The sequence below is a fragment of the Hyperolius riggenbachi genome, chromosome 3 (genome assembly GCF_040937935.1).
Source record: "Hyperolius riggenbachi isolate aHypRig1 chromosome 3, aHypRig1.pri, whole genome shotgun sequence".
NCBI classification, from domain to species: domain Eukaryota; kingdom Metazoa; phylum Chordata; class Amphibia; order Anura; family Hyperoliidae; genus Hyperolius; species Hyperolius riggenbachi.
The window spans coordinates 360150049-360171693 of NC_090648.1; the positions used below are offsets into that span (position 1 = coordinate 360150049).

At 41.7% G+C, this 21645-nt stretch overlaps 1 protein-coding gene across 1 annotated transcript; it reads right to left on the reverse strand.

The window, feature by feature from the left end:
* Positions 1 to 253: 253 nt before the first annotated feature.
* Positions 254 to 18731, reverse strand: LOC137561552 (serine protease inhibitor Kazal-type 1-like). The gene is made up of 6 exons (XM_068272867.1): positions 18572 to 18731; positions 18434 to 18462; positions 14360 to 14481; positions 9863 to 9908; positions 4281 to 4396; positions 254 to 334 (listed from the first exon to the last, which is right to left on the reverse strand). Exons 1-6 carry the CDS (start codon positions 18627 to 18629, stop codon positions 283 to 285), a joined length of 423 nt encoding a protein of 140 aa, XP_068128968.1. The 5' UTR covers positions 18630 to 18731; the 3' UTR covers positions 254 to 282.
* Between the last annotated feature and the right edge of the window lie 2914 nt (positions 18732 to 21645).

Below are 21645 nucleotides of genomic sequence, written 5' to 3' on the forward strand. Positions count from 1 at the left end.
AGAGAGGAAAGGAGAACCTGAGGGAACAGTGAACTGCCAGGGAAATTGGAGGGCACTATTTGTGGTGTAATATTCACTCCATAAAACGCACAGGCATTTCATCCCCACTATTCAGGGGAAAAAAAGTCATATGGAGCAAAAATATGGTATATTAATTATCACTTTCCATGTAGAGGTATATACTTGAGTATTAGATAAATAAATAGCACAAACTAACTCTCCATATTTTATTGCAAATTACTCAAGAAATTTTTTTTTTTACACCTCTTTCCAAATGTATGCTTAGCTTTGATTTCCACATTCTTCTCTTGCCTTGATGTACAATTCTTGGTTCCTACAGATAAAACACAGACAAGAATATGTTACACTTGGGATACAGATTGCAAGCATATTTTAAAAGGGAATAATTGATATGCAGAGGGTGTATTATTTTGTGTATTCCAGATAACATTGTTCAGTGCAAACACAAAAATAAGAAAGAAAACTGATTTTCAAAGTAATGCCCATGTTTTTCTATGGCACAATTCTCACCATATGCGTTTTAACTGAAATCTTTTTCACAGTGCACTGTTATAGAAAAACCATGTACCAACGTGTATTAAAGAGACACTGAAGCGAAAAAACAATTATGATATTATGATTTGTATGTGTAGCACAGCTAAGAAATAAAACATTAAGATCAGATACATCAGTGTAATTGTTTCCAGTACAGGAAGAGTTGAGAAACTCCAGTTGTTGTCTCTATGCAAACAAGCCATTAAGCTCTCCGACTAAGTTAGTCGTGGAGAGGGCTGTTATCTGACTTTTATTATCTCAACTGTTCCTGGACTATTTACTTTTTCTCTGCCAGAGGAGAGGTCATTAGTTTACAGACTGCTCTGAAAGACTCATTTTGAATGCTGAGTGTTGTGTAATCTGCACATATTATAGAATGATGCAATGTTAGAAAAAACACTATATACCTGAAAATAAAAGTATGAGAATATTTTCTTTGCTGCTAATCTTCTAGTAATTATTCATAGTACACAACCAATTCACTTTATCATATTTTTTTTTCGCTTCAGTGTCTCTTTAACGCACACTAACGCACACTAACGCATTAAGTGTAAAAGGGCCCTTAAAGTATTACACCCCTTCCACACTTCAAATGTCCATTGCAGTGCAATTCTCCTACGACTGCAAAGCAACAGTCCCAAAAGGTTGCAGCGCATGTTACATGGTGCTTCCATACAGCAAAAAATGCACGATGCACAGTTACTTGCTGCACTGTGTTCAGTGTGATATCCCCATAGGACTATCAGTACTTCAGTGACGGGATGCAGCATTTTTGTGTGACGCAATGTGATGGACCACACAAAGTATAAAAGGGCCCTTTTAGAGGCAGAGCATCAGCACAGATGTCAGGCAAGTGGCATTGTTTATTAGAGAGTAAGGATGGCAAACAATGTATTCCTCTCACATGAGGTTCCCTTCAAAATATGTTGCCTACGCTTGGTTTATATGTTGTAGTCAAGTAAAGTACTTTATAAAGAATTGCCAGCACTATACAATTATGTTAACCACTTCAGCCTACATCTTCGAAAATCGTATGCATCCGAGCAACGTTCTCCATTCATTCGCTAATAAATTTATCGCTACTTATCAAAATTAATTGATCTATATCTCGTTTTTTCCGCCACTAATTAGGCTTTCTTTGGGTAGTACATTTTGCTAAGAGCCACTTTACTGTAAATGCATTTTAACAGGAAGATTAAGATAGAAATGGAAAAAAATCATTATTTCTCAGTTTTTGGCCATTATAGTTTAAAATTAATACATGCTACAGTAATTAAAACCCATGCATTTTATGTGCCCATTTGTCCCGCTTATTACACCGTTTAAATTACGTCCCTATCACAATCTATGGCGCCGATATTTTATTTAGAAATAAAGGTGCATTTTTTTTAATTTGCGTCCATCACTATTTACAAGCTTATAATTTTAAAAAATTTAATAAGATACTCTCTTGACATGTATATTTAAAAAGTTCAGACCCTTAGGTAACTATTTATGTTTTTTTTTTTTTTTTATTGTAATTTTTTTTTTTTTAATACAAAAATGTATTTGGGTAATTTTAGTTTGTGAGGGAAACTGCTAATTTTAGATGTAATATAATGTATTTTTTTATTTAATAAAAGTATGTGGGTGCAGTTTACTATTTGGCCACAAGATGGCCACATTCAAAAAATTCCTGGATGCGAAGGATGTCGCATCTAGGAACTAAAATGAAGAGAAGAAGTTTCCTGGGGGCAGAAATACCATGCTCTCTGATGAGAAAGCGTCGTATTTCTGCCGGGGACTTAGATCGGTGAGTGCGAAATTGCAAGGAGCACGAGTAGCCAGAGCATGTGCTGCTTCTTTGTCCTCTGTGCGACTGGCTACAGACAGTCAGAGCCACAAACAGGTGACAGGGCAGCGCTATTGAAAGAAGCTCATCCAAAGCAGAGAACATGTGAGTAGAAGATCTAAAACTACACATGCTGACATAGATGTGCTTTAAACAGTGACAATATAGTACTTAGGGCAAGGCAAGGAAGGACAGATGAGTCAGTAGGAAGTTATTAAAACAGAATGATAACATTTATTAGCTAACTGTAAATAAAAAAGTGAGCCTTTGGCTTCTTCAAACTTTGTATATGTTTGTAGACTTTATACTAACAAGATGTTAGAGCATACAACTATATATACATCCAGCATCAGAAGGAGATACATAGTTTGTTTTGCAAATATAAATAAATGTAATATAATTGCCATCCTGTTTCACTGATAGCTTGCTAGCAAAGTACAATGCTCTTCTAAAATGAGTCAGGGAAGAGTTAAACTGTAGCACAGATAATGCTGTGGTCATTCCCTAGGAAAAAAACAAACAAACCATAAATTTAACAGGTCACGGGTCTTTAAGAGCTGACCAGACCAGTAATAAATCTGACAGCGCAGAGGGAGAAGATTCCTGTTTGTGATTCTGAATTTTTGCATGAAAAAAACTTACAGAACTCAAGAGTTCTGCTACTAAACCCAGGATGGCACTTCTCACAGCAGCTTGTATGTCCCCACCATCATACATACGACATAATCATCAGGTGATAACACATACTGACTGTCCTCAAACACACTCTACACAAGTGAGAGAGATGCAGGGATCTCTGGAATTCAGGCAGACCAGAGCAAAGCAGGGGAGATGATTTACTTTGAATATAGTACTTAGGGCAAGGCAAGGAAGGACAGATGAGTCAGTAGGAAGTTATTAAAACAGAATGATAACATTTATTAGCTAACTGTAAATAAAAAAGTGAGCCTTTGGCTTCTTCAGACTTTGTATATGTTTGTAGACTTTATACTAACAAGATGTTAGAGCACACAACTATATATACATCCAGCATCAGAAGGAGATACATAGTTTGTTTTGCAAATATAAATAAATGTAATATAATTGCCATCCTGTTTCACTGATAGCTTGCTAGCAAAGTACAATGCTCTTCTAAAATGAGTCAGGGAAGAGTTAAACTGTAGCACAGATAATGCTGTGGTCATTCCCTAGGAAAAAAACAAACAAACCATAAATTTAACAGGTCACGGGTCTTTAAGAGCTGACCAGACCAGTAATAAATCTGACAGCGCAGAGGGAGAAGATTCCTGTTTGTGATTCTGAATTTTTGCATGAAAAAAACTTACAGAACTCAAGAGTTCTGCTACTAAACCCAGGATGGCACTTCTCACAGCAGCTTGTATGTCCCCACCATCATACATACGACATAATCATCAGGTGATAACACATACTAACTGTCCTCAAACACACTCTACACAAGTGAGAGAGATGCAGGGATCTCTGGAATTCAGGCAGACCAGAGCAAAGCAGGGGAGATGATTTACTTTGACATGTGACCTCTTATCTCTTAAAGTCCAGCGCCCTGCTGATTTTTATCACCCTAGGCCTTGACCTTTGTGGTCTTCCCAGAAATCCGGCCCTGCTTACTGCCCTGCACCCTGAAATCCTCATGTGCTAGTTAATAGCTACACTGAGGGGTCTATTGATAAGAATAAGAGCATATTCCAGGTAGCTAACTCAACGAGTTTTGAATACGTTCCCATAGATGGTAGAATGTATAGCACTGCATACATGGAGTTTGTGTAGTTTTTCTCCAGACACTACAATTTCTTCCCACATCCAATAAACAACTAAAAAAATAGCTTCCCCTCAAAAAACCTGCACGTTTTCTTCACCATATAATTTATGTACTCACCTTGCCCATCTTTCACAAAACCCACAAAGATTTCCAGCAGTGATATCATCAGACGCGCAAACAGGGTCCCAGTCCTTTGTGCACTTTTGGTTAGGTGTAGCTCCTTTACATTCATCCTAAAATAAAAACAAAAAACAAAAATAAAATAAATCATATAAAATATAAGATATAAAATATAAGATGCACAACAAGCAAATTGTGTTATAAAACCAATGATTATTATGGTTCAACAGGGGTGAATTGGGCAACTTTCCAGGGGCCTCAAGAAGAGTCTTTGGGATATCCAAGTCAGGCAAGTCACTTGCCTGATATTATTATTCATAGCTTGTTTAGAATAATGATTCTTCTTTAGAAACCAGAAATGTTGAAAAATTCTCTGTTGGTATTGGTATTGTAGATCATGCAGACAGCCTTGTCCACACCTCTCTCCAATGGAAAGAACATGTTGCTGAGCAACATGTCTGTGCGGTAAATAGTCACCAGAAACAATCACAAGAAACTGCATTGGATGACAGAAATGTTCAATGTGTACATGGATTAAAGAGAACCAGAGACAAAGCACCCTCATCTATTTTACTACATTTATCAGTGGGAACATGGCAGTAAACACCTTCTCTGCTTTTAGTTTCATTCTTATGTGCTTAATTAGTCTGTTAACAGCTGTGATAAGAATCCCAGACTGAGCCTTCAGTCTAGGTTTGACCTGCTGAGAGAGAATCTCTGAAATAGACAAGTGTGGCTGCAATATGATCTGTGTGCTCTGTGTGCACTCTGCATAGATAATGATGATGACTGCAGTTTCATTCCTATGAGAGACACTTCCTACAGGCAGCTGCACATCATACCAAAATGAAAGCACACAGATGAAAGGCTGCAGCAACCTTTCTCATATAGCCTAGGCAGCACATCCAGAACAACTCATAACCCAGAAGCAGAAGGGATATGAGCCGGCGGCCATATTGGATTTTTCCTGGAGCAATAATGAATAAAAAAAACACTAAAAAGGCACACCAGAGCGGCGAAATTATCAGGTAGAGCATTTATTCTTTACAAGCTATGGACTGATATGTTTATTTTGTGTCGAAACGTTCATCTCTGGTTCACTTTAAGTACCTCAGCCAGGTCTTTAATGTTGCCTTTGCACCTAACAGCCAAATTTCCTTTACAATCCTGTCTTTGTGACAGCTTCCACAAAGTGAGGTGAATTCAAGATTCTTCATGTCTGGAGCACAAGCTGAAACAAGAAATCTATTCAGATGACATGAGTCAAAGATCGCATTGTTTCTACTTAAAGGAAACCTGAACTGAGCAAAATTATTTAAAACAAACACATGACGTAGGTGCAAATTAATATTACATATTTACTTCACTGTCAGTTTCTCTCAGAAGCTCCTCTTACAGTGATCCCTTCCAGTTCTGACAATATTTTATCAGAACTGAAATATACCAGTTGCGGTCAGTTATATATCAGCTGCTGCCAGTTACAACTGAATGTACAAGGTAATGTCCATGTTTCCCTATGGCTCAAGTGGGCGATATTACAGTTTAACAATGTGCTGATCAGGAAGCGGTTATGGGTAATGGCCATTTTCAACATGGAGGACGGAGAATTCCCTTGATCACAGTGGACAAACAGGACGCAGGAGAGGAGAAAGAGATTGATGAGTAATCTACACGGGAGGTAAGTATGACGTGTTTATGTTTATTTTGACTTAATTTTCAATTCAGGTTCTCTTTAAAGGACCACTATTGCGAAAAAAGTAGGCAACTAAAATCTGACAGAAACGACAGGTTTTGGGCTAGTCCATCTCCTCCTGGGGGATTCTCAGGGATTTCTTTGTTTTCAACAGCATTTCTTGAACAGCAGTTTAACTGCCAAAATAGTAAGATACCAGCCAGCCTCCCTACTCACTTGCAGTCTATTTTGTCAGTTAGACTTTGCAACTGCTGTTGAGGAAATGCAGTTGAAAACCCTGAGAACCCATGAGGATAAGAACTGGCCCAAAGCATGTTGGTTCTGTCAGATTTTAACTGTCTACTTTTTTTGTGATCGTGGTCCTTTTAAAAAGAACCTGAACTGAAAATAAAAAGTCAAAATAACCATACACAGGTCATACTTGCCTCCCATGTAATCGTCTCCTCAATCTCTTTCTCCTCTCCTGAGTCCCATTTGTCTACTGTGATAAATGGAATTTTCCATTTTAAAAATAGCCATTGTTATATGTTGAATGTTTTGAGATTTTAATCAAATGATATAAAATATTTGATGACTTGATTTCTGCACGTGGCTAGGGCCCTGCCATTTGGAGAACTAAGTTATTGGTATACGGTGTCATCATGAGATTGAGATATTAAAGCTATTGTTTAATATAGTGATACTTATACAATATTGGTCAATGGATATACAGTATATAATGCTAACTTGGTTTAGAATGAACTTTCAGAAGTCTGCTGAGTTTAGCATGTGTTCTTTTCCTTGTGGAATTTAAGGTCACAGATGTTGAGACCATTCATCATTAAAAGTGTAGAAAATTGATCTCTGTCCAGCCAGGCTTCTGGTTGCAGGAATTGTATCCTGGTTACATAGCCGACAGCTCCTTGTTATGTGTTGTGACTCAACCCTAGATTATTCTTAAGTTAGGAAAAGAGGCTTCGTTCCATATAGAGTGAAAACTCGAGAGTTACATCATAGCATTACTACACCAGCAGCTGACATGGCACCCCAGACCATCACTGACTGTGGGTACTTGACACTGGACTTCAGGCATTTTGGCATATCCCTCTCCCCAGTCTTCCTCCAGACTCTGGCACCTTGATTTCCGAATGACATGCAAAAGTTGCTTTTATCCGAAAAAAGTTCTTTGGACCACTGAGCAACAGTCAAGTGCTGCTTCTCTGTAGCCCAGGTCAGACGCTTCTGCCGCTGTTTCTGGTTCAAAAGTGGCTTGACCTGGGGAATGCGGCACCTGTAGCCCATTTCCTGCACAAGCCTGTACACAGTGGCTCTGGATGTTTCTACTCCAGACTCAGTCCACTGTTTCCGCAGGTCCCCCAAGGTCTGGAATCCGTCCTTCTCCACAATCTTCCTCCGGGTCCGGTCACCTCTTCTCGTTGTGCAGCGTTTTCTGCCACACTTTTTCCTTCCCACAGACTTCCCACTGAGGTGCCTTGATACACCACTCTGGGAACAGCCTATTCGTTCAGAAATTTCTTTCTGTGTCTTATCCTCTTGCTTGAGGGTGTCAATGATGGCCTTCTGGACAGCAGTCAGGTCGGCAGGCTTACCCATGATTGCGGTTTTGCGTAATGAACCAGGCTGGGAGTTTTTAAAAGCCTCAGGAATCTTTTGCAGGCGTTTAGAGTTAATTAGTTGATTCAGATGATTAGGTTAATAGCTCATTTACGGAACCTTTTCATGATATGCTAATTTTTTGAGATAGGAATTTTGGGTTTTCATGAGCTGTATGCCAAAAGCATCAATATTAAAACAATAAAAGGCTTGAACTACTTCAGTTGTGTGTAATGAATCTATAAAATATATGAAAGTCTAATGTTTATCAGTACATTACAGAAAATAATGAACTTTATCACAATATGCTAATTTTTTTGAGAAGGACCTGTACATTCATTCATTTTCTTTACATGACAGACACATATACACATATACATATGCTCAAAAAGATTACTACAAACAATAGATTTGATATACAGATTACACAGCAATTTGCTCATTTTGTTTTTATATTTTTTGTAACTGATTTTTGATGCATCAAAGAACTGTATCTTATTGATTATTGAATATCTATGAAGATCAATAACGTCCAATTAAAATCCACATTTTACTGTCTTCTGAGGACTTTGTTTTTAAACGAACATTTTTAAACCCATTTTATAACAGCCATTACCTCATAACAGCTTCCTGGTCAGCACACTGTTCAGTTGTAACGGACAGCTGCTGATATATGACTGTCCGCCCCTGGTATATTTCAGTTCTGACAAAATCTTGTCAGAATTGAAAGGGATCACTGTAAGAAGAAAATGGTGAGCTTCTGAGAGGAACTGACGGTGAGGTTAGTATGTAATGTTTATTTGCAGCTACGTCGTGTTTATTTTAAATAATTTTACTAGCTTCAGGTTCCCTTTAAAGGAAACATCCAAGCGCATAAAAAAAACAAAATCTACTTTCCTGGGGCCTCCTCCAGCCCCTGGCAGCCGTCCTGTGCCCTCATCACCGCTCAAGTTGCTCCCGGTGTACCCCGCTGCAGAAGCCGACCTCGCCGGCTCCCTATGCGCTCCACAGCGTGGGTCACGTGGTCCGGCCGATGTCATCGGATCTGTACTGCGCAGGAAAGACCCAACGACGTCGCCCGGACCACGTTACCCGCACCGTGGAGCGCCCAGGGAGCTTCTGCAGCGGGGACATCGGGAGCCACTTGAGCGGTGGCTAGGGCACAGGGTGGCTGTCAGGAGCTGGAGGAGGCCCCAGGTAAGTGGATTTTGTTTTTTTAATGTGCTTGGACCTTCCCTTTAAACTCTGTACACATGCTAGGCCAGGGTCGTTAGAACACGATTGATTCCTGATGGTTACTGATGAGCAAATTACATCATTGCACATTCGGATTCAACAACAGAACAACAACGGTCCCCCTATCACATTATTACCACAAGCACAAAAATAAGGACTAAGAAGTGCAGGATTCACAAAACCGTGTTTTGAATGGATTTATTACTTGCCATGGTGCGTTATGAAAAATGAACACGGATTATGGACGATAACCAATATTTCTTACCATTCTTGGCTGACTCATCACTTATTGGTTGTTTCAGACAACCACAGTCTAGCATGTGTAAGGAGCTTTAGGGTTACTTTGTATAGCTTCCTTTCAAGTGTGTGGGGCAGGAATCCAAGTGACATCTCACTACTTGGAGTTCAGATAGCAGTTACATCTGACGGAGGTTCTTCCCCCTTCCCATCTCTATCCAAAATTGTCTACAATAGCTAGAATTCCACTTCAAGCCTCCCGGCATCTCTTCATTCAGTTCTAAGTTAATTAACCACCCTGGCGTTCTGATTAAATCGCCAGGGTGGCTGCGGGAGGGTTTTTTTTAAATTAAAAAAAAACTATTTCATGCAGCCAACTGAAAGTTGGCTGCATGAAAGCCCACTAGAGGGCGCTCCGGAGGCGTTCTTCCGATCGCCTCCGGCGCCCAGAATAAACAAGGAAGGCCGCAATGAGCGGCCTTCCTTGTTTTGCTTACATCGTCGCCATAGCGACGAGCGGAGTGACGTCATCGACGTCAGCCGACGTCCTGACGTCAGCCGCCTCCGATCCAGCCCTTAGCGCTGGCCGGAACTTTTTGTTCCGGCTACGCTGGGCTCAGGCGGCTGGGGGGACCCTCTTTCGCCGCTGCTCGCGGCGGATCGCCGCAGAGCGGCGGCGATCAGGCAGCACACGCGGCTGGCAAAGTGCCGGCTGCGTGTGCTGCTTTTTATTTGACAAAAATCCGCCCAGCAGGGCCTGAGCGGCAGCCTCTGGCGGTGTTGGACGAGCTGAGCTCAGCAGGTTAAATAAATGTTTTACCTTAGGGCATTGCCAATCTGTTTTGACTATGAGGTCGGGTATTGTCCTGTTAAAAAACAAAGAAAAGAGAGCTGATGAGCTGGTAAAAGACACAAAACTACTACCTGTTAAAGGACACCTTAAGTGGGAGGCATATGGAGACCGGCATATTTATTTCCTTTTGGCTGTCCTGCTGATCTCTTTAGTATCAATAGTGTTTGAATCACAAACCTGAAACAAGCATGCATCTAATCCAGTCAGACTTCAGTCAGAAACATCTCATCTGCATGTTTGTTCAGGGTCTATAGCTTAAAGGGAAACTTAACTGAGGAGGGGGGGGGGGGGGGAAGAGTACGTGCAGTACCTGGGACTTCTACCGGCCCCCTGCAGACGTGATGATACTAGATGGCGACGGTGACGGTGACAGGAGCAAGAACGAGGACACCGCACAGGCTTATTGGCCACTGATTGGACAGAAACAAAAGTAGCTCCCTTTTGGGGGACCAGAGGAATGGTTTTGTCCCATGTGGGTACAGGACATCTGCAGGGGCTGGTAGAAGCCCCAGGTAAGTTAAACTCTTCCTCCTCCCCCCAGTTAAGGTTCCCTTTAAAATATGAGGGCTAGTTCATGGTGCATCTCAACTCACTGCCCATACAATTCTATGGGCCTGTTGACATGTGTTGTAACACATCACATTCACACCAGGCTCTTAATTAATGTCTATGTCCAGTCTCCATTGCAGTTCACACACATTTTAAGGTGCGTGTTAAACAATGCACCACTGTGAATACAGCCTTAAAAGCAGAGGATCAGAAGGAGAGCCAGGCAACTCTGCGACAGTCGGAGAGTTCTGTCTTCTGAAGCTCATTATCTCAACTGTCTGTCCCTGTATTTTTTCTTCCGCAGAGGAAAGTTCAAAAGGTCATTAGCCTGCTCTGTGAAATCATTTCGAATGCTGAGTGTAGCGTGTATACTGCAAATATTAGAGAATGATGCAATGTTATAAAAAAAAGTATATAACTGAAAATAAAAATATGAGATTATTTTCTTTGCTACTAATGTTCTATTAATTATCTGTATTATGCAACCAATTCATTATATCAATGTTTTTTTCGCTTCACCGTCACTTTAACGGCTGCTGACTTTAGAGGTTAAAGCTAATGGTCATCCGTAATTAAGTAAAAAAAAAAGTCAGATACTCCCCTAAGGAGAGGGAAGGCGCAGGTCCTAATGAGCCTTCCCTCTCCTCTCCCGGTGCCCTCGGTGCTGCGCTGGCTCCCCCGTTCAAATCCCCCGCCACTGAGACTTTGGAAGTCTTCGAGAGCCAAGTCCTCCCAAAGACAGGCGGCTCCATACTGCACACGTGCGAGTGCGTCATAGAGGGCGCTCGTGCATGCACAGTGTAGAGCGGCACGTCTTCGGGAGCACTCGGGCTCCTGAAGCATTTCCAAAGCCTCCCTTTGGCGGGGAAACATTGGTATTTGACCGAAACAGTCGAATACCGCTACGGAGGATCCAGCACAACAACGGGGACCGGAAGAGGAGAGGGAATGCTCTATGGGACCCAGAGCCTCCCTCTCCTTAGGTGAGTATCTGACTTTTTCATTTGATTATGGGTTCCCATTCACTTTCAAAGCAAAGCAGGGTATGGAAAGGAGAAGAGTGGGTACAAGAGGACATTTTTTTTCTTCAAAAAGACCTTATAGTTCTAAAGAGAAAATCGATTCTAAAGTTCATGTTCAGAGTGTGGGAAAGTGGTGTAAACATACTTAAAGCCTCGTACTCACACGGCACAAATGTTGGCAGTCGCAAAAAAAAAAAAAAGGTCCCTCTGTGCAACAGCCGTACACACAGCGCACAGAGGGACACAGATTCGGCGGAAGCTGTCGCCGAAGGCCCCTCCCCCCCTGCCGGAAGCTCCGCTCACTGTGCGTGTGTTGCTGTCGCTAGTCCGCATACACATGGCGGACTAGTGACAGTTGCGGCGAAGTTGCGGTGACAGCTGTTGCTGGCGATTGACCAAGTCAATCGCCTGGCGACAGCTCTGACGGGCGATGGTTCGGGGCGCGAGCATCATACACACGGGCGACCTGTTGCCGCAACACGCGTGTGCCACGTGGTTGCGGCGACAGTTGTAGCCCGTGTGTATGGGCCATTAGAGGTTAATAGCAAAGCCCCAGTACATGCTAGAAACACCAAATTTTCATGGTATGTTAGGGAGGACAGGGGAAACGAGAATAAAAAAAAAATCAAAGACCTTGTAGTGTTGGAGAAAATCGATGTTAAAGTTCATGAACAGAGTGTGGGAAAGTGGGGTAAACATGCTGTAGCAGTTAATAGCAAAGCCCCCGTATGTGCTATAAAAACCAAAATGTCAGGGTATGTTAAGGAAGACAGGGGAAACGAGGAAAACATTTTTCAAAAAGACCTCGCAGTTTTTGAGAAAATTGATGTTGGAAAAAAGTCTATATTTAAATGCAGTAAAATGACAGATAATGTAGTAACATGTTCAGAGTGTGGGAAATAAAAAAAAATGATGTGGGGTTCACCCTCCTGAGCCTCTTTGTCCCCTTGTCTCCCATGCAGGCTGGGATAGCCAGAAAGGGGAGCACTGGCCTCTTGAGCTATACCAGCCCGCATGGTCCCTGGTATGGGGGAGGGTCTGGAGGAGAGGGGGGGGGGGCTAATGACACCCGGGGGGGGGTGTTCATGGTAGCATCTGGGAGTCCCCTTTAAGAAGGGGACCCCCAGATGTCGCCCCCTTCCCAGGAGAAATGAGAAATGAGATGAGACAAGTCCTTTAATGTTCTTATTTAAAGGACCACTATCACAAAACATGTCATATTTAAACTGTCATTTATTTCAATTTCTAGCATGGTCCTTTAACTATCCATATGTCACTGTATACTGTATATGTCAGTCCTTGCATTGACACTGATAGGGGAAGACTTGTCCATCGTAAATAAATCAAATAACTGAAGGTATAATAATTTTTTGTTCCCTTGGCCCGGCTCTTCCTAACCACCATAAATCCCCGTGTAAATTCACGCTCTGACATGGTCCCCACATCGCCAACAGGATAAATAGGTTGGTGTCTGTACATCATCTATTTAAATGCTCTGTGGTCACGCTTATGGGTGTCTTTATTCTTTTTCAACGCAGCTTTTGGGAACCAGTATTTACAGGCCCCATGTGGTTGCTGCATATGCTACTTTTTAGCTATGGTGATTTTACTCTATTTTTCTTATCAGCTCTTGCTTATTCTGCGGTTGTGCAACTTTTGAGTCTTATGTTGCCTTTAGACAGATCTAACTCTATATTATAATCACTATTTTCTCATGTCTTCTTCTGACACTATATTCTGAGACGCTGTGTGGAAACCCTGATTTTGGGTTTATGTGTGAAACACACTCCGTCTACACTTTTTCTCTTTATACTCTCTCTGTAGGGTGTTGGTCTCTTCTTTTAATTTTGATACATTATATTAATGTTTTTAACCGTTGTCCTTTTTTGGTTTTCTTTGTAGAAATTGCTTAATACAGTGGCCTGATGAAGGGTATTTTTGCCCGAAACGAGCGTGTCGTTGCCAATTTATATACCGTTAATTGATATATTGTTGAATACCTTAAGCTCTTGCTACTATTGAATATTCCTGTGACTATCCTATGAGGAGCACCTTACAGAGATTTCCTCCTTTTTTTAAACCAAGAATTTTTGTACTTATGTCAATAAAGATGTTTTGATACTTTTGTACCACAAGAACTGAGAGACTTCGTACTTTATATATCTGGTCCTTTCTATGAATACAGTGAATTGTCTGGGGTGAAGTGGATCACACCAAAAGGGACGCTATGGTTTTTTAGTCTTTCTTCCATTTGCCAAAAAGACACACTCCCAATTATAATATTATCACCCCACATCAGCAGACCACACTCTCTGCCCTGCAAGCATTGTTTGTTGTGGTGCAAAAAGTTGAATTGTAAACATTTTTTTTCTTAGAAAGCATATGGAACAGTATTATAGACAATTTACAGTTTTAGGCCTCTTGCACACTACATGCGATTCCAATTTTTTTATACGTCCGATTTTTTATTCCGATTAAAAAACGTAGCAGCATGCAGTACGTTTTTTAATCGGAATCAAAAATCGGATCAGATAAAAAAATTCAGAATTGCATGTAGTATGCCATAGTCCTAAGAAATGATTATTTGTTAAATAATGGTCTACTAGTCGGTTAAGTTGGAAAAGGAAATTAAAGATAACACAGTTGTTTTATATTTACACGGCGCCTTTTTTATACACCTTATACCTTTTTATACCTTTTTTTGGCATTATTAGAGAAAAGAATGGCATTGATGTGAATGGGGTTCCATTTTTAATAGGGGCCATAATTACTTTGTTCTACCGAATCAAGAACTCAAGGACATTGGTTAGTAAGAAAGAAAGGGGGGGGGGGGGGGGGCAACTTTACATCCTTACCATTTAAATAAAATTCAAAGTTACTATAATGTACTTACAGTTTGGCGTTGCAAAGTTCGCATTCATTAGAATAGGTAGTGTCATCTGTCCCGCATACTGGGTTCAGGATTTCAATACAGGCATAACCCCCATCTGGAAAGTCTCCGTACAAACATTCAGGCTGTGAAAATAAAGCAGCAGTCATTATTTTACCATTTATCTATGTCAACTTACAGGGGCATAGCTAGAAAACATGGGGACCCATGGCAAAGTTTTGGTTACCCCCCCCCCCCCCAAAAAAAAAAAAAGTTAGAAGGCCCATTTGTGCCCCACCCCTAACATCCCATGTAACATAATTTTAGGTAGCCAGATGCCCCTTTCCCCCTTAGCCCCCAACAGTATAGGTAGTAGCAGAAGTAGCGCCCAAAGTACAGGTAGCCAGAGATTACCCCTGTATAAAAGCCACCTCAGTATAGGTGGCTTCAGGGTTCCCAGTATAGATAACTAGAATTATCCCCCCCCCCCTCCACACACACACACACACCTCTAGTGACGGTACACCCTCAGTATAGGTAATTAGAGGTCAGTATAGGTAGCCAGAGGGCCTCCAGGATAGGTAGCCAGAAGGACCTCCCTCTCTCCTCAGAATAGGTAGCCGGAAGTAGCCCCCTCAGTATAAGTAGCCAGAGGGCCATAGAGCAGATGGGCAGAAGGAACCCAGTAAAGTTAGCCCACTTAGTAGCATAGCTCCCTTTTTTAGGATTTATGGATGGATATATTTAAATTTTTCTACTGAAAATTGGGTTTAATATACTTTAAATGTTATGTTTCTATCATTGAAATTGATATCTTTTATAAAATGTTAAGATGAAGGAGAAGTAATTATGAGGAGGACTGTGGCCTGAATTTTAAAACCTAGTCTTTAGTGTCTGAATTCTTTCAGGTATCATTGGCTAGGGGTGTAGCGGGGCGTGATTAGGGATGTGTCTTAAAGTGTCCCTCTTATATATATCAGGTAGTTGGAAGGACTGATAGTATAGGTAGCCAGAATTCCCCCAGTGCAGGTGGGCAGAAGGACCCCCATATAAGCAGCCCACTCACTATAGGTGCCAGAAAATAGGTAGATAGATAGGTAGCCAGAAAAATCCCCCAGAGTGATCTCAATTTTGCTCTGCAGTGCTCACAACGCAGCAAGTGGAACCACCCACACAGGGTTCCACTGCTGCAGTGCTTTGCCGACCGTCGCTGATCAGCAAGTACTACAAAAGCGCTGCCAGGGGGACTCCAAACCATAGACATAGCTATTGAAGAAGAGAGGAGGAAAAAGGTCAGCACTGTTATCTGTTTTATTCATGAATGTGTATATTACAAAGTTACAAGGAAAACTTGGTAGTGCACATACTGGACCAAAGTCAAGCAACAAGGTGTGGGTGAGTACAGGGCACTGGAGCAGGACTGCCATTTCGTGCACTTTAAGGGCTTGATTCACTATGCGGTGCAAACCTACTTAGCACATCTAAAGTCTTTAGACGTGCTAACCAGGGTGCTAAGTAGGTTAGCACCGGATTTCTCAATCAGATCGCGCGCTAAGTACCGTGCGCAAAGTTTTGCGCGCGCTAAGTCCCATAGGCTTTAATGGGCACTTTGCGCGGAGCTGTGCAGTGCGCGCGCAAAGTTTTGCGCGCATAAAGTTTTGCGCGCATAAAGTTTTGCGTGCAAAAAGCTTGTTTAGATGTGCTAAGGGGGTTTTCACAGGCGTGCTAACAGTTAGCACCGCTTTGAGAACCAAGCCCTAAGGAGGCTGTGCCACACATTGCAAGTAGGCTTTAGCTCTTCTTTCCTGACCTCTGACACTGTAGTGTCATAGCTCCCTCATTTTATACTTCACATGGACTTTCATCCTTAAAGGACCACTTTAGAGAAAAAAGAAATTGTAAAGTTTAAAATAAATGCGTACACATACTTATAAGAATTTCTCCCAGAGTACCATGCACCATAAAAAAACCTTTCTACTATATTGCCATTGCCTAACAGCAGGAGGTAAAAATGTGAGATTCTCAGTATTCCCTTTATTCCTTATAAAAGCAATCCCTGGGAAGGATCTATACAAATATACTGGCGAGCCTCCCCCCTACTTGCTTGCACGCTGGTTTGGCAGGTAAACTGAGTAACTGCCAATTAGGAAATGCTTTTGAAAATAAAGAAAACCCTAAGAATCTCCCATAAGGAGATGGTCTAGTCGTAAACCTGTTAGACTCGTCAGATGTTTACAACCTGCTGTAATTGACAGTAACATAGCGATAAATACATTTTAGTGCATTTTATTCTGTAAAACATACATTTCATACATATACATATGCATAGACAGGCAATGTAAATGTTATCATTTTTCACAATAGTTGTCCTTTAAGGGGATCATGAGCAGCGTACTAAAATACAAATCAGCACTTACCTGGGGCTTCCTCCAGACCCCCTCTCCCCCAGCGATCCCCCCCTCCCATAGCTTGCGCGGTCCCTCTGCTTGGCTGCACTCCTGGCTTGATTACGTGTGCTTCACCATAAGCCACCTGCGTATGCACAGATAAGTCTTTTGAGATCTGCGCATGCGCAGGAGGCTTACGGCAATGGGCGCGTGATCGAGCTGGGAGTGAGGCCAGGCAGTTTCCGGACAACTATGATTGCCAACCTAAGGGGGCCACCAGCCGGACTACGGAGGGGACCCGGAAGATGCCGAGGGACCTCGTGGGCTACAGAGGGGCTGGAGGAAGCCCCAGATAAGTGCCGATTTTGATTTTAGTACTCTTCTCAGGGTCCCTTTAAGTGTGTGTGCACACTATGAGCATGTCACTGCGCTGTGTAGCCACTTGTCAGCGCATTGCCGGGATAATTGCTATGGGCATGCTCGCATTCCTGCATTGTAATGGACTACATTATCCTAACACTATTTGTGCAGTGCTTTTCTGCAAAACATGTGCAAAAATGTTTTTGTTTATGTAACAATGGGCCTGATAAGGGTTGCATTCAAAAAACCTGCAAGCAAATAATATTTGTCTAACATAAAGTCCTACCATACTTAAAAATAAAAATCCTGTACAGGGTTAGTACTGATTAGTTCTGCCTAAGTCTATATGCATCTCTGCTTTATCAGTGGAATCCCAGCACAGAGCTAAGACTGGGTCAGATGTTAAAATGGCTTAAAAACAGTAACCATTGCATGAGCATTATTCACTAAGCTTTACTGTGCACTGACATTACATGTAAGGCCCCTTTTCACACATGAGGCATCTGATCGCAGTACTCTCCCCCGCTACACCTCGTCACAGTGGCCACAGTACCCTCAGTGTGACACAATGCAACAGAAGTGCTCCAGGTGCCGCAGAGGTAACACACAGCCTGCAGTGTCATACCCTACGTCTCCTGGATGTAAACCGAATGTCCAGTATTAATTTTACTCACCGTAGCTATAGCCCACAGTGCAACTTTCCGAGGCCATTGCGGTGCCACTGTCCAGCTAATGTTGGACGATCGCACTGCTCCAGTATGTAACCAGCTTTATCGTCATTATATGTTAGTAACGTGAGCTATTATTACTTGTGTTATTAGCTGACGTCGTATGAACATTATAATAAACACATTATCAACAAATGTAATAGCATTCACGTTGCAGTATTATACACGTTGTGTTGTTCATGGGTTAAACTTAACACATGCTATCAGCGCACAATAAAGTTTAGTGAATAAAGCTCCATAAGCGTTCCAAAGCCATAATTTGAATCCTAAGTATACTTTATGAAAGTAAATGGTAGTTATTCAAGTGTCTCTCCCAACACAACTTAGAATGGATTCAGAGGCGCCAAAAGATAAAAGTATTTAAAAAGTTTAAAACATAAGGAGGTAGTGGTGGACTTACCTTCTCCAAGCAGACACAAAAATTGCCAATGTGTTTGTCAAATAGAACAAGTTTATTTACACACTCCCTACTCTGCCCAACACAGGTCACATGACTGTAAAGCTACATCAATGCATTATAGTGTTTCCCACCCCTTCGTTAGCTAAATTAAACCAACACTACAAAGAAATGCCTTGAAGAGAGCATACAATTTCCCGGTCAATAGTTGTGGGATTGCACTTACCTCCCTTTCTGCAGCAACATAATTCACATCTGAAAACATAAATATAAAGTTAATTAAATTGTGTTCTAAATCACAAAAAGCAGCTAAACATATTGGTAAATAAGCAGATGAGTAACCAATACACAAACCAATACACACCTGAGAGGCTGAACAGTGCAATAAGTGCAATAGTGAGCACTCCTCCAGCAATCTTCATGGTGAAAGGATTATTCTGTACTGTTCTGCTTCACAAATCTGGCACTGGGGATCTTTTATACAGTCTTCACAGAGGCAGGCGTCAGATGCACACATCCTGATTCTGAGAAAAGCGCATAAATTAGGTCATGTCGTGTGTGATCATATGTTACGACATAATTAGGCTTTAAATATTTCTTGAAAGTTTGGGCTGTTCCTGATGTGTTAGTCATACATTTATGGGAAAATAATGTAGCCAAATTTAATGCAAACCTTCCACTTTATGGGAGGGAAAAGTGAGATACTTACCTCAGGATAGGTAAGCATCTGAATTTTCCAGAGGCTTCCCAAGCCCACCTCCAGACCACCACCACCTGGAACCCTGTGGAAGTTAGCAGCCGATTTCCCGTACGTGAACAAGCACAGCCACACTGCGCAGGTGCATAACTGCTTATGCCTGTGTAGTAGCATGGTGCCACTTGTGCTTGGTGGAAAAAGAATAGCCCGTCTGGCTCAGTGCTACTGCACATGTGCGCACCGTCCCACCATGCAGTGGGGCTGCACTCTCTCCACAAACCCTTGTTGAGGAAGTTCTTTGGTTCAGAGTGCTGGAATGATCATCTAGAAGGGGACAGGGGAAGCTGGGAACAAGAAACTTGGGAAACTCCTTACAACAAGTTTGTCTCAGGCAGCAAAAATAGTCACCAACCTATCACCGAGGCGGGGTACCTATGGATGACTGTAGGAGGCATCAACAAATTTAAAGTTAAAAATCATTTAAAAAAAGTGGGGGGGGGGGGCTGCGACTTACCTCCTCTTAAGAATTACACCACAGTATTTGTAAAATTGCTTTATTTAGACAGTGGACAATACATTCGGATGCATAACACGCTTCTTCAGGTTGAAGTGTCACTGCACTAGATGTGTTACAGCAAAGTGCCTCATATATCCGTGACTGAGATGTTCTGTTGTAACACTTGCAGCACAAGTGGCATTCACAAATGCAAAACAGTTACATAGTTACTTGGATTGAAAAAACACCTCCATCCATCGAGTTCAACCAGAAAATAAGGTACAACACTATCCTGCACATTCACATATCCCTGTAGAGGGAGGACAAAAAACCCTTAGGCCCCATTCATACTGCACGCGTTTCCAGCCGTGTTTTGGAAACCCGTGCGGGAGGCCGACACGCACAACATCAGACAGTGCATAGAGTGCACTGTCTGATGTTCACACTGCATGCGTTCCGGACCTGTGCGGTACGGAAACGCATGCTGCACACATTTTTTGCAAAAACGCGCGGCTGTCCCATTCACTTTTCAGTGATGGGATCAGCCACGCAACGCACACAAACGCGGATGGCGTGCGTTCGCATGCGTTGCACGCATGGCCATCCGCGTTTGTGATGTGAACAGGGCCTTACAAGGCATGGTTTAATTAGCCACAAAAGGGAAAAAATTTGTTCCCAACTCCAGATGGCAATCAGATATAATCCCTGGATCAATACCACTGGGAATTATCTAGTAATTATAGCCATGGGTGTCCCTCAATGCAAGGGGAGCATCTAAGCCGCCCTTAAACAGAGCCATAACTACTTCCTGTGGCAATACATTCCACAATTTTGATCATTCTTCGTGTAAAGAACCTTTCTAAAATAAACTTTTTTCTTCCATGCGCAATTCATCTCCCCTAGTCGTTTGCACAAGCCAATGGACTAAACGCTCATCTGCCAAGCTTTTATGTTGCACTCTGATGTATTTCTACGTATTAGATCTCTTCTTGGGCATCTTTTCTGCAGCCTAAATATGCCCAGTTTATAAAACCTTTCCTGGTAAGTGAGACCTTCCATCTCTCTCTTATCAATTGTGTTGCTTGTCTCTGCACTTGCTCTAAAATGGCAAGGTCTCCTGTCAAATGTGATGCGAACTTAATACCATATTCCAATAGAGCCCCAATAGAGAGGTAAACGGGCAGTATTATGCTAGCATCCTGAGTTTTTATTACCCCTTTAATGCATCCCAAAATTTTATTTGCTTTAGCTGCAGCTGCTTGCCATTGAATACATTAATTTGTTGTCAACTAGTACTCCTAAGTCCCTCTCCAAGTTTTATGTCCCCATCTGTATCTTGTTTATGTTGTATGGTGCTAATTTAGCATTAAATTTCATCTGCCATTAATGCCATGTGCCCATAAAGCCATCCTTATCCAGATCATTTTGCCGTATGTCACTATATTCCTGAGGTGTTGATTCTGAACAATTTTGTACCATCTGCAAAAAAAAGCAACATTACTTTCTACTTCATCTACTAGGTCATTAATAAATAAATTGAGGAGTGCTGGACCCAGTGCTGACCCCTGTGGGATCCCACTGCTAAAAGTCACCCATTTTTAATAATTTAGAATATGATTCATTGACCACAACATCTTGCTTTCTGTCCATTAGCAAGTTCCTTATCCATGCACACAGATTCTTCCTCAATACTTGCATCCTCAACTTTTGCATCAGACTGTTGTGGGGAACAGTATCAAAGTCCAAGTATATCTCATCTACAGCATTCCCAATATCCACACTAGCATTCACCAACTCACAAAAGCTGAGCATGTTAGTCAAACAAGGCCTGTCCTTAGTTGATGCTGAGAAATTAGATTATTCTCTGCTATAAAGTCTTGTATAGCATCTCTTAGGAACACCTAAAATAGTTTGCACACAATTGATGTTAAGCTTACAGGTCTATAATTTCATGGCTCTGATATTTTGCCCTTTTTAAATAATAGGAAACCCTGGGCTGTATGCTAATCTATTGGAATTGCCACTTAAAAGAGTCACAAAAGATAAGAAAAAGGATAAAGGATGCCTTATCAGTTTTGATTGTATTTAGTCTTGCCTTCACTCCGTCTTGTGTTTAGTTAATCTTAAAATTGGACGATTTGGACCCTTCCGTATCTGTAACATGCAACAATGATGTTTTTACATAGTTACATAGTTATTTTGGCTGAAAAAAGACATACGTCCATCGAGTTCAACCAGTATAAAG

Bases quoted from the DNA above. Each gene is read 5' to 3' on its own strand.
- LOC137561552 (XM_068272867.1), bottom strand. From the start codon at position 18,629: ATGAAGATTGCTGGAGGAGTGCTCACTATTGCACTTATTGCACTGTTC. The intron at 4,397-9,862 runs GTAAAACATTTA...TTTTTATTTTAG, and splicing joins CAGATTGGCAATGCCCTAAG to GATGAATGTAAAGGAGCTAC. The intron at 335-4,280 runs GTGAGTACATAA...TTTTATCTGTAG, and splicing joins TTTTGTGAAAGATGGGCAAG to GAACCAAGAATTGTACATCA.